The 14,500-nt window shown below is 30.8% G+C and overlaps 1 protein-coding gene across 1 annotated transcript in view; it reads left to right on the top strand.

Moving 5' to 3' along the window:
• Positions 1–13,741, top strand: part of LOC147072353 (uncharacterized) — a 255,419-nt gene extending 241,678 nt beyond the window's left edge. Inside the window, exons 15-16 of the mRNA XM_085946675.1 lie at positions 5,383–5,537; positions 12,275–13,741. Coding sequence (XP_085802801.1) covers positions 5,383–5,537; positions 12,275–12,458 — 339 coding nt within the window. The 3' untranslated portion in view covers positions 12,459–13,741. The remainder of the gene's footprint in view (positions 1–5,382; positions 5,538–12,274) is intronic.
• Positions 13,742–14,500: the final 759 nt, after the last annotated feature.

Genomic DNA, 14,500 nt, shown 5'->3' with positions numbered 1-14,500 from the left:
ATAAAGTGGTGTTAATTATAATCCGTATTATTCAAATAATATCTTCTCGTTAGATTATGTCAACGAAAACCGCGTACATAATTAAAATACTTTCACGTACTGTTTACTGTATTTGTAATAATATCTTTATTCGCTGTTTGGTTTCTCTGGTTTTCGCCATCTGCCGTTAAATGTGAATTTTCCATTCCGAATCCTACCATGTGTGTTATTACCTTTTTCCGACCACGAAGTTCACTCTGGTGTATCATATGAGGCATTTCCTCACTAATATAGGATAATTTTCTGAGTTGGCGACAGTACGAAAATTCTGATTAAATTTCTCCGTTATGTGGGACAACCGCATTGCTTTAAATATATCACGTTTATTTTGTATATACACAGACTTCCGTCTATTTTCTTGCTCGAATTAAGCAAGATATTACAATATTATGTAGCAGAAGAATAATATTGTGAACAATTTAAATTGTTTGTTTACTTACCTACCTATATTATTCATTTTTTTTTCACCATTAATACACCGAAGTAAATTAATAATATAATTTCGAGCATTCCAAAAGGATATACAATCACTGACGTCCCATGGGGGTAGGCAAATTGAGCGTCGCTTGGGGGCGGTAGTTACTGTAAGGGCGGCAAATCGAGAACCCTTTGGTATAAGTATATATAAATAGCTAAACTTATTTTGTTTACATGTATGCAAAAACAGTGTGAAAATAATAAATGTGTGTATTGTTGATTAGTACAAACCAAATGTGTCAGAAATATCAACCAAATAGAACCTCAGACTCTGATGATTTGGTGAAGAATTTTGATGAAGTGTCTAACATAATCAATTACCTATATTATATTTTTTCTCTTTTTATATCTTAATTTAATTTGTATGTTTAAGTGATATATATTTTGTAAGTAATGTATCGATACAACATATTTCTTAGATATTGGAGTCATAAAAGAATGATAAAAAATACTGTATAAAAATAGGGCGGCATTGTCGCACTGCCTAGGGGCGGCATTTTGTCTAGGGACGTCACTGCATACAATAATTAAACAATCATTGGATAAATGGAGTTGGATTGACTTTTATTTATGATTTGGTATCAAATTGATAAGTGGCCATTATGAATACGGACAGATATATAGAATTTTTGGAGGCAGATAGGACTCACACCGGGTTATCGTACTTCTGATGATGGTGAAGAGATAAACACAATATATTAAGGTCTACCATTAAATCCCTATTAACATATATATTGAATTCTGGTAATGTTATTACTAAATGATTTTTGTGAATAATGTATGTAAATCATTCACTCAACCTCTTGTACGCACGCCTTCAATCACAAGGTGAGAACTTTACCCATTTAAAAACCCAACCAACTAGAATCCCGTAGAAGCTGCCGATGAAAACTTTAAATTTATTTTATTATAAATGCATTACAATGTTTTACAATATTTATAGCTGTATTGCCATTATTATAATATATCAAAGATATCTGGTAAGAATACGTCAATCAAAAATATCTTTATCTCAAAACGATGGGAAAGCGCTCGGTAGATACACGTGAATGTTTTTAAGATAGCATCAAACCAACGACTACGTTTTTTCAAAAGCTTTTTCCATATTCAGATCCGTTCGCTGTGACGATCACTATCTTTGGGCAGGGTTTTCAGTTTTCAAACAAAACAATATTATGATTTATATCTCAATAATATTATTTTAATATTTATTACCATTAGTATTTATATGTATGCATTTACATTTATACTATTTTATACAAAAGTAAAAATCCGATAATCATTTCCGAATATCGCAACTTAGGTGTCATTATTCCTAAAATTAAGCCTTAACGAAGTGCAGTGCAACTATATTGCTACTAATCGTAGGATAAAAACCTTCAACGAAGACTGGTTTTAATTTAAAATCTATCAATGAATTTAAAATATTTTTTTTGATATTTTTCGATATCTGCATTATTATTTTGTGTACCTCTATTTTTTATTTATTAATAATACAGTCGAACTTGGTTTATTACGAGGACGATGGAATTCGACCGAATTTTCTCGTTATAAGCGTTACTCGTAATATCAGAGAATAGGTATATTTAAATTAGCGGTCACATAACACAAAAAGTCGTAATTCAAACAAAAATACACAATTATAATTTTCCCTGAAACAATCATGGCATTCATAAAGTACAAAAGAAGTTGTTTATTGTAATGAACGCTGGTAGGCACCTACTGACTTCACAAACCTTGGATTTTTTACATGCAATTTCAATCATATGCGTGTATACTTTTTCAATATTGTCGGCGAAAACACCAATTAGGTAGGTAATTAGACACTTAACTAGTATCATAAACGTAATCTGATCCTGACGGCATCCTGTCCGGTCGGATTTTATTGCTTAGGGTCGAAATGTTTTTAAACGATCGACACATAAACAGTTTTAAGAAAAAATTTGATGATATTTTAGCTCGGAATAAGGGATAATTTTCTCGTTATAAAAGTGAATAAATGTATGGAGAAAATCATAAACTGAAATGTCAATGAATGTTTCCTCGGTACATCCGAGATCTCGCAATATCCGTGATCGTAATAATCGAGTTCGACTGTAATATCATATACTTCATATCATCATATAATTAATATATTGACAATAACAATAAAAAAGGTAATATTAATGTATTATAATCTATTATAGGTATATAAACACTTAATTAAATCACATTAAAATTAACATTTCTTTAAACTGTATTAAATTGTAAGACATTTCGACATCTGAGATAAAAAAAAATATACTTTCAAATATCTTACATTCTTGTTATAATTTTAACATTTAATTTCAATTGAGTTTCCTTCATATTATTTCGTGTATTATCGGATAAATTCCTACCTGGTAGGGTTGTGGTTAAGTTTTAACATACTGAACAGATACATATGAATTTATTATCGAATGAAAATGGAGAATACATAAAAGTGCAATGAAAATGTAACATTTATTTACACGTTTACAAGCAGAAGGTCATTTCTCTTTGCTCCCACAATTTATACATGATTTATTTTAATTTATTAGACACGATATCTTAAAATGGCTTTTTTATTTTTAATGCCAGTTTTCTGAAAAGTTAGCGTGTTAAATATTATGTACTATGGGTATATCTTTTAATTAAATACCAAAGGACTGAAAGCTTTCTCAAACTTAAAGTGAGACAAAGACGTCTTATCTCTTCCACTTAATAATAATTTATTAATGCTTTTATCTTAAGGTGATATCTAATATCAGACTTTTAGCTGGTAATAAACAATATTTAATTTGTGAAATTTTCATCGTTTGAAGACTTTCTGAATAAAACAAATTTATTTTTTGCTTGAGGTAAAGTCGACTGCTTAATAATAATTATTTTTCATAACAGTTTAATTTAATTGTAACTATTTAGCATAAAATATGTGTACTTACTACCTCAATCAGTATGCATAATTTATTGGCCTGCACAAGGTTTCAATATGAATAATCAAGGTACTGAGGATAAAATGAGTAAGTATAAGAAGTTAAGAGTCGTTTTCACACCATACTTTGTATGAAAAGATATAACAATTTTATTCCTAACTTTAGAGTATATCCGGTGAACATGTTTAATTATAATACCTTTGTTATTTTCATGGTAATCTTATATACCTAGTGTGAATGTTTTTGTTCGACTAGTCAAATTTTAAACATTAAAAACATATCAATATTTTCTCTTGGAATTGTAATAAAAGATCATTCGAGAGTAATATATTCAACTCAGTCGCATATTTGATTTTTAAGTGAATTCAGTCAATGATGCTGATGTGTTATTTAAATCCTTCTACTGCATTATTTTGTATGTTTAATAACTGCTACTGAAGATTACTATCAATATAATGTAGTATTTCTTACTATCATAATATTTTGCTATTTTCTCTTGAACTAAATTACCACCATATGATTTGTTTTTCTAATTCTTATAATCTTTTTGACAAATCTAATTATTTTTACGGTGGCGCTAACTTTCCAAACTTCTTTGCAATCAACCGATAACAAAACTTTGATTGCCCGTTAAGTGAAAATCATTAATTTATAACCATTGATACACTTACTAATAATTCTCCTATAATTTATCAAATATATAGTAACATCTATCGACAGGAAATTTTACTAACGCTAGCATTATAATGTATACAACTATAACATTGTAAAGCTAGTCGCATTTGAACAATCAAACAATGAACATCAATCAAAATCAGTTGTGTGTAATTACTTAAAATTATCCACATGGCGAAACAATAATGTAGTAGTTCCAACAAAAAATGGGAAACCACAAATAATTTATACTGGAAGGTAAGTGGAGGAACGATAGCTTAAACATGATAGATACTTAAAATTTTGCATTAATAGGTATCCAACAAAAAGCGAAAAAAAAAAACCTTAGCATACATTGTGATAGATATGTTCCCTGTCCGGATAAATATATCATTCAAGGGAGATAAAATGTTACATGAAATAATGGGATTGCTCTTACTGTGCATATGGAATAATGCTAACCCTTGTAATATAACGTTGGTCTTATATAATGCATGAAATAAAGTGGACGACGGTTGACCTGAAACTGAAACAAGCAAGCAAGTCGCTTAAGGGGGATACCTGCCCTGACAAGTGACATCCGACAACCTTAAGTGCCACTACATAGCCTCAAGAGTGCATATTATGGAAACCGCTTGACCCATTTTTTGTACGCGTATCGATGGGCATTTTTTTTCTAAAAAGAACTATCTAAAATCATTGGTTTCATGTACGCCTTAAACACGTGTTATTCATACAGTTTTAGTTGTCATTAAATTTCTTACATAACACTAGTATTCGTTTTAGCCACGTTTCGTTTGTTTTAGTAGGACCTGTATCTAATATGTTAATTAAAGAAAAATAAAAGCTCACTATGTACTATATTATCTCGTTTGAATATGTTGCCTTGTTAGTTGTTTGCAAACCAAAATAAACATTTCCGCATTTCGCATATTATAGTCTGTAGATCAGTTTATATTATATACATTTGTCGCTACATCAATGTACGCACAGTCATTTGTTGGAAGGTTCTTAAACTCATTACACGTTCACATTTGCAAACATTACTATCAAATTGAATATTATTGCAACGTTACACATCGTAGAAATTTTCAAACTTTTATTGAAACAGTAAAAACTGTCTTCCAAATATGGCTACTTTTACATCTTTGTTAGTACATTTACAAATGTTTTCAGCTGCAATGTTTTTCAATTATATGCATTTATTTATTGACATATAAATCTGGACTAGGAATTAGACAGTGAAACAATGTGACATAATCTGTTTTCTTCTTCACAGTCGCGACCTTGCGTGGCATGGAACATCACGGTGCACGAGTACTCTCCAGCGGCCGAAGAACAGCATCATGTAGGTGCTTTGCTGCACACGTTCTGTCCTAGAGATGCAAGGAAGGTTATCAACCTTCCGTGGAGATTAAACACAGTAGTAGTCAGGTAATTTCCAAAGTTTTTTTGAAGTTATACTTCTTTTGGTGCATTTGGGAAATCAGATTAGAGTGTATTTTTGGCGTGTGACAAAGTCGCGCGCGTCGATGTAACGCGTTTGGCGTGTGACGGAAGTTGCAACACAATTCATTTTTATAACTACCTATTATAACATTCTACACTGTTAATTTATATTCATAAAACTTTATTTATATTGTAGTATATATTTATTTTTCATTGTAAAGATTGTGTATCAAGACTTGAGGCTATATTTATGTAAATATTATTTATGAGTACAATTATATATCAATAAATAAATAAATTTTGTGAATGTTGAGTTGGTAAATAATTCAATCAATAGTATGTTGTAAGTTTACAATATTTAGACACTGCATACACAAAAATACATATTTTTACAGTTTAGGATATTTGTCGTTTATCCAATGTCAATTTATTTATTAGCCGTTTATAATAATTGAAGACAATAATAATTATTATGTTTCATCACAAAAGCTAATATCACGTTTCAGTTAAATCATTAAATAGGCTATGTTTTATTTTTGATTTGTAATTTTCTAAATCTCTACCGTAGAGCCAATTATCCTCATATCCCGAACTTGCTGAAAATTAAATAATTACAGATTGTGTATCCAAATTTATCGTATCTTAAATATACACTAATTCTATATTTTAACATCAAAACTGTATGTTATGTATTAAGAAATTGACAAGAAAAAAAATTAATTTCGTTTTCCAGAAAGTATACTTTTTGGACTATAAATATACTTACTTACTTACTCTCAAGTACAGAAATTACATTAGTTATATATTATAATTATTTTAAGATAATATGCAAATAAATTAAATCTTTTTATCACCATATTATCGTATAATATTATCTTCCCTTTGTATTCTTATTGTATATTATTGAATTTGAAATACTGAACTAAAGTGAGTAATACAACATTTGATATTGATTACATGACGTTTTAATATTTGACGATAGTGGTAACTAGTTTAAAAAAGAAAATTAATCCGTATTCTCAACGTCTTGTTTTGCTTTCTTCTTTACGTAGGTAATATTATTTAGGATTTTAAGTGATTCTGCTTCCATATTATTGATTGATTATTATTATTATTGATTCCACAACATTCTACCTTTAGGTTTGAAACACTGAAGCTAAGCTTTTTCTTTATCTCAGTGCGGATTAATTAATAACATATACAATAATTAATTCTCACTCTTCACGATTTCCTCATCAACAAATTCCATCTCCTCTACTTGGTCGTAATTTGGAAATAATAATAACTCTCCAATTCTCACATAATATAAGATAATAGCTTGGACTTTCTTCATTTATTTCATTCAAACCTAAAATATAATTACACATATAAAAACTTACACGTGTTGTATTTGTTTTTTTTATATATAAATATATCACAAATTACTAAGAGTATTTACTGCCCTTCTTAGGAAGAAGGCAGTAACTCGCAAAAATTGTGAAATTGAGTTATGAATGCCATCCGTTAGATAATTTTGAAAGCTATATATTCTGTTCACTTTAAAATTAGTATTATCACTAAAATACCATTAAAATTCTTAGTGAAAAAATAGACATATTCTAAAATAATACATTTTTTTAGCAAAAAGGCAGTAATTGCACATATTCATTGCAGTTACTGCTTGTTTATTATTAATTTGTTTGTATTTTAACTTCCTACTAATAAAAATTACAACCGTTTTTTATTAATTCACAGTAGGTACTAAAGTTTGAGAAAAAACCCATTATGTCATTTATCTCGAAAGTGTGTGAGAGTCAGTTACTGCCTTCTTCCTAAGAAGGGCAAATATTAAACGTCTTGAAATGTTAATAGTATCTCTGCAAGAGACATTATTTTTTTTTCCGACCATGCCCGATCCTAATAGGATCATATGGGCCTCCACAAATTAGAGGCTTGTATTAACAGATTTTGTTTTTTACGAGAAATGAATGTCAGCCACTTGCTCAACCTAATAGGTCCATACCCTGACTCACACACAAATTGAAAAACAATATGTGTACTTGCCCGACCGAGGATATAAAATTTGTATATAATAATAAGATTGTATAAAATCTTGCCTCTGTAATCTATATCATATTAATATACATTATATATATAGGTACTATACGTTTCTTTGTATAGGTATAACATTTCTGTTTCATTCAATCAGTCATTGCATTCGGGGCTTAGTGATATGACAATTCTGTCATATTTCTAATCTGGTCAGTCCATCTTATATGTAATCTTCCTTTCACACTTTGCCTTTGAGCTGCAGAATATCAGTTTATCATTCATGACCGTCTTCACTTCGTTACTATGTGTATTATTTGTGTATGTGTAATTTTTTTATACACATAATTATATGTATAAGATGAAAATAAATGATTCACAGTTCACTATACATAACTCTAAAACGTCTCTCCTTAATGTGATTTACTAAATTTCGAAGGAATCGAAAATATTGGAATCTGTCTTGTCTAATTCTTATTAACTAATGATTTATATTTTAATTATAATTACATAAAAAAAAGTTTATAAATAAAGCTTGTGAAAATGTAGCTTTGGAACTTATGTAACGTCAATTTTATTATATTTAAAATGATACACTATATTTATGTTTAACATACCCTTTTAATTGACATTATTGTGTATTCCATATTATCATGATTGATAACTACAGGTATAATTCGTAGAGGTTTTGAGGCGAAAGTTATTTATTTTGGTATGGAAAGTATTGATAACACCGTGTCTTTGTATTCTTGTTATTATGTTCTATTTCGTGTATTCTTTTAACACTAAAATATATCATGATGTCCAGTGACAGCAGTATAGGAGTTGAAATGAAACGATTACAAGCACCTAGACTTTGATAGAACCACATATTATATTGTGACTTCATCCGGAATGACACCCAGAATCGAACCCGGAACCCCCGTGTGAGAACCCAGTGCGTTACGCATTGTGATAAAATGCAACGTCCAGTATTCGGTCTACAATAATCTGTTTAATATGAGTTATGGCTTATACTAAGGATTAGTACTCGCTACTTGCACTAATACCGACACGCGTAGACAGGCTGAATACTAATGCATATCGTGTCTGGAAACTTGTGCGTATGCGGTTCGCCGTATCACACTTCACCGTGAAATGTTGTATCGGAAATATATGGCCGTATTAAAGACCTTTCAACCACTTTGGGTCGTATAGTACCTACTGACATAAAATGCATGTTTAACTAAAACACAGTTCTTGTCAGTTTACACTTTACAGGAAGCCAGAAACTAACAAATTTTGAAAATAGCCGATATTCTGGATTATTTGTTAGGTTAGGTTAGGTTTTCATTCTTGAATTCATGAATTTTGCCAAAATCAGCTATGAAAATTGAAATATTGAATCTAATAAAATTTGATACCGTATAGTATTTCCGATAAGAAAGCTCACGGCGAACTGTGCCACGGTGAAATGTGTCACGTAAAATTTACATGTAACTAATGTATATTACTAATTATTCGACTTAATACAAACCTCACTATTACTATAGATGATTAATTTTGAGATAGAAGAGACGATATCCATTTTGCTGATGATCCTGAATATTGAATAGGATATTTTGAATCGGCCCTATTATAATCTCAGTATTTGACACACCTATGTTTCAGTCCATGGCAACATTATTAATTATTTAACCCTCTTGCGCACAGCGGGATCTCTTGAGAGAAACTTTTATTATATTATGTGATTTGTCACGTGTAATAATTTACATTGACGTGACATACATAGTGCACGTCAAAGTATAAACAGTCAACTATATAGTCTTCGTGGCGAGCGATAAAATGAGATAAGTACACAAATCAAAGCTTAAATGAATAATGTGAGGTAAATATGCATAGATAAGTGCTTCTCATAGTTTTCCTCCGATTGACGTTGTATAAAATGAGTTCTTTTGTCGGTACTAGTTCTAAGGGACAATCTAAAATATATAAAATTGAGTTTTAAAAACAACCAAGCTTGTAAAGAAACCAAAGATCAGACAATAGTAAGATTTTGAACGAGTTGAAAAGTAAGCTTTAGCCTGAATCAATAGACAATAAATTATGATCAAAAATATTTTGCGATATGTAAATTCGTCGTAAATACGTTATCATAGAATATGTTATGGCTATTTCTTTTAGTAATGACTTATCATAATGTGAAAATTTATAAGTTTAATTTTATTCAATATTTATTTTAAAAAAATGTCAAAAATACCAAGACTCATCTATTAGTGTTAGTTTCAGATCAATAGCATGACTAAAAAAATATATACTTCTTTTTCTTATTGTGCCATCCCCTAGCGGAGATCGGCCACCATCAAGGCGATCTTATATTTGTCGTCTGCTACCCGGAACAGTTCGGTGGAGCTGCACTCGTACCAATCACGGAGGTTCTTAAGCCACGAAATACGGCGCCGTCTTCTGCTACGCTTCCCATTCCTTGAATGACAAGTTGGGGAATGCTGTATTTTTGTCCTTTCATAATGTGGCCGAGGTATTGTAGTTTCCTGGTTTTGATACTACGTAGAACTTCTCGGTCCTTCCCCATTCGATTGAGAACTTCAACATTTCGCGAGTGGAGAACTAAAAGGTTCTAAGTGTTTGTCCTTGGAGAAACAAAAGTAACAATGAGGTAGCTTAGAATACTACTTCTTTGTTGGGTTTATTTTTTCAAGGACGCACACTTAGAACCTTGTAGTATTAGGCTCACGATTTGTCACCCGGTCAGTCCAAGGAATTTTGAGGATGCGTCTATACAGCCACATCTCGAAAGCTTCAAGTCTCCGTGACATCTCTTGGTTTAGCGTCCATACTTCCATACCATAGAAAAGAATTGAGAGCACATAACAACGTACCACACGCAGTCTCAGACCTAGGTTAACATCTCGATTGCTAAGGAGGCGTCTCATTTTGAGAAAGGCGCTCCTTGCGATCTCAATTCTAGTTTTTATTTCCTGAGACTGGTCCCATTTATATATATTGTACCAACACAACGACCGCCCAAAAGACAGTGTTGATGAGGGAATAATATCGCCTCTAACCTAAATATTTATAATGGGTCACACGTTCGATTGGTTCGCTGTTAATGACAAAATTTGTGTTGGTGTCTGGTGTCGCTGTTTTTGATACTAGTAATAGTTTTGTTTTCTTGCGGTTCATTTTTAAACCATAAGAATTACTGACCTCATTAACCTTTTCTACCAGTTGATGTAAACTCTTTAAACTATCATCAATCAGCACAGTATCATCGGCATATCGTATATTGTTAATATGTTTGCCATTAACCATAATACCCACCGATTCACCTTGTAAGGCTTCCTTGAAAATAGCTTCCGAGTACATGTTAAATAGCAAAGGTGACAATATACAACCCTGTCTTACACCGCGACGAATTTTTACCTCTCCACTAATTTCTGTTTCAAATAATTGTAATAAAACCCGTGTATAGAGGCACTAAACCGCCCTTGAACGCATTCCTAGCATCGAAAAATATAAGCAATCGTTTGTTTATTTTCTTTAGAATTGGATATTCTACAATTTTTTGGGCACTGTTATTGTGGGTTATGTATGAATAATTATTATTAGCCACTCGTGCGTATACGTCATTATTTATTCATATGTGTAATTTTATTAGACAAGTTTGAATATAAAAAGCGAAATCAGAATTAAAAATTCAATATTCGTAAGATAGATTTGCTGTGCTAAAAATTTGTGGAGCTGATTTTACATGAAAAATAAATTCAATGACTATTAATAAAAAATATATATATAGTTTGTTTTTGATCTCGACCTATCACTGTTCGAATGTTGTACCACTGAGCAATATAAATAAAAGCTAATATTGATTAAAATATCTTAAATAATAATTATACTACGTAAAAAAAATTAAAACCATTAATACAACCCCATTCTATGGAGGCCCATATATGATCTTCTTAGGGTCGACGATAGTTAAATGTGTAAGAATGTAGAAAAATAGCACCCATAATTATATTATAATCACATTAAAGTTAATGGCCCTACTAAACCACACCAGCCCGACACCACACCTTATCTTAATCGGACGTATTACGAGACCCTACGTTTGGATGGAACATATTTATATCATTATTTTTTATGATCGGAATGTCTGAGAAGCAAATCGCCGCGCACTCAAGTGTGCTTTCACTAAATTAAACTGAAAAAATGATAAGTAAAAAGAACGTCAACAAATTTTATGAATGCAAAAAAGTGGCCTTTGTGGCGACCAGGTCGGACGATCCGATAGACCCAACAGCTTGTTGAACCGACTTGATAGCTCTTTCCTTTCCATACACATTACCGTTCTACAGTGGCACCAGCGGCGATTCGTAGGTGCATTAGTATTGTTTGGCACAGTGCTTGTTTCAATGCTACCAAACGATACAAATACAACTGCGAATTGCTTTTACCGTACCCATGGTGCCATTGTAGAATCATTCCAGTATACCTTTGGGCTAAAAGCCGAGCGCACTGCTACCGCAGCAATTTTAAATAGGGTTGCCAATATTCTCATTTTAATATTTATGATAAGTAATGATGACACACACTCGCACTTTCATTCGTTGTGTGTAAGTTGAATAAGGCATGTGAGTTTTGTATTATTTTCTCATTGTATAATAATACTTGATCGTTTGCTTCGGTTTACTCAGGGTCCTGGCGATGACACGAACAGCCCCAATGTACCACGTGCGGTGGCGTTCCAGAGCAGCATTGGGGGGCCCCGCGCCCGCCGCTGCCGCTTTTGCGCCCAGCCTGACTGCTTTACCGCCCTCACAACTCCTCGTGGTGCTGCTCATATTGTGGAGAGCGACCACTCTGCTAGTAACGTCATAGTTCACGTTTTGGACGTCAATATACAAAGTGAACAGTTAACACCTCGTGTTCAGTCGTAATTACATGCCGCTTAGTGAATGAAGAATTATATACGTCAGCCTGGATTCACAAAATGTGCAAAATAAATAAAACTATTTCTTATTTAGTTTACCATTTCCGTTTCTTTTTATTGATTATACAGTTAATTTTTAATCACATTTCAATTAAACTGACTGAAAAAATTAATTATAACAGTACTTATACATAATAATATATTAGTTAAGCGACATTAAGAATACATATAAGTCAAAAAACATTTATTGTCAATAGAGCAGTCTAAATCAGTCTTTCTCAACCTTTTTACACCTGCGGACCACTGAAAATAGGAGGAATGTTTTGTGGACCGCTAACACAGAAATAATGATTATTATTTATACACATAGTACGACCTGAATTTTTTTGGAGGACCACCGGTTGAGATACACTACTCTAAATGAATAATTTATATATTTGCATGTATCTAAATAGGATATTCAATATAAACCTGAAATTTTACTATTTGAAAATTCTTTGTTATAATTGTTACGTGATCCTTTTTCAAATGTAGTGCAATCACCCGACAATCTTTGTTTTTAAAAATTGACTGCCTATTATAAAAACTATTGTTTAAAAAATATTAAAATTATCTGTTTTGACTGTGCACAGTTTGGATGTTTTCTTTAATATTATGCCAAAGTCTGATTTCATAATGTTTTCGATGGATTAAAATGTTAATATTAACCTTATGTAGGTATATTAAGTTTTAGTCCAAATTCGATTTGTACTCTCAATGTCGCACGTATTATAAATTATATGTTCAATCGTTTAGTTCTATAAATACATGTTTTTTAAGAGAGCAGGAAGTAGGTTTATGATAAAATTTGTGATTATATGGAGAGCTATCAATAACCAACATGTTGTACTTTCGATTAAAAACAAAAAAAAAACGAGTAGATAGATATCTATTCTGATCATTTAATATTAATACAACTTATGTCCTTATAATGGTTGATAAATTTATTTTGCCTTCTTATTATTTCATGCTATGTTCTCTTAAGTCGTTTATGTTTTTAACTTTTATTTATTTTGAAGTGAAGATTGCATACCGGAAATGTGAAGTAAAAAACATATTTAAATTAAGTGATATAATGAGAATATTGATCGTGATTTTTAAATAACACTGATTAAAACACATTGAAGTAATGAATAATGAATAGCGAGAAATAAACAATGGTGAAAAGTGAAATTAATAAAAACAACTTTTTAAAAAATTGATTGAAATAAAATATTTGTAAAGACTGATGTTGAAGAAGAAGTGGAATATTTTCAACGATTATTCTCTAAGAGAAAATAAATTAAATACTACTAATTACTCTTACAAAAACGCTTTACTGATAGGAAGGATATCAGCACGCTTTCACGATTAAACTTTTATTTTATATGTTTTAATTTGAATTATCCACCTTCATATTATAATATAACATAACATGTAAAAGATATTATATGTAAAATGACTTAAATATTATGCAAATGATTTCGGAAAAAACATCGTCTTGCATAATATGTGACTAAATTAATGTTTTTGAATCATGAAAATATCACATTATTAATGTTTTGTGTGCTGACAAAATGATATTACATAATAATAATAATTGAAATCTAAATAATTTATATAAGTAGATTGGTGCAACAATAAGAAAACAGACACTTTTTCTATAACGATTCAATCTCAAAAAAAAATTAAGTATATTGTTCTAACGAAATTCATTAGTAAACATCAACTGAATGAATTCAATATACGCTGTGGATGAAAGTAATAATTGTTTATAATTTTGGTGAATATTGAAACTAACTGAACTTATTTAAATTATTGTAGGTACTATCAGAAAGTTTGAAAAATACTTTAAAAACAATAATTTATTTATTTAACTTTTCATGATGTACAATTCAATTCATTCATTGTAAATTTAAATTTGGAACTAAAAACATTCAATTGGTCAGTTTGTAAAAAAAAATACTCAGAT

Source organism: Rhyacophila brunnea, unplaced genomic scaffold, assembly GCF_057557595.1.
Source record: "Rhyacophila brunnea isolate RB1 unplaced genomic scaffold, BYU_Rbru_1.0 scaffold_2, whole genome shotgun sequence".
NCBI lineage: Eukaryota > Metazoa > Arthropoda > Insecta > Trichoptera > Rhyacophilidae > Rhyacophila > Rhyacophila brunnea.
The sequence above is the reverse complement of the archived record's forward strand: the minus strand, read 5'-3'. Positions and strand labels throughout refer to the sequence as shown.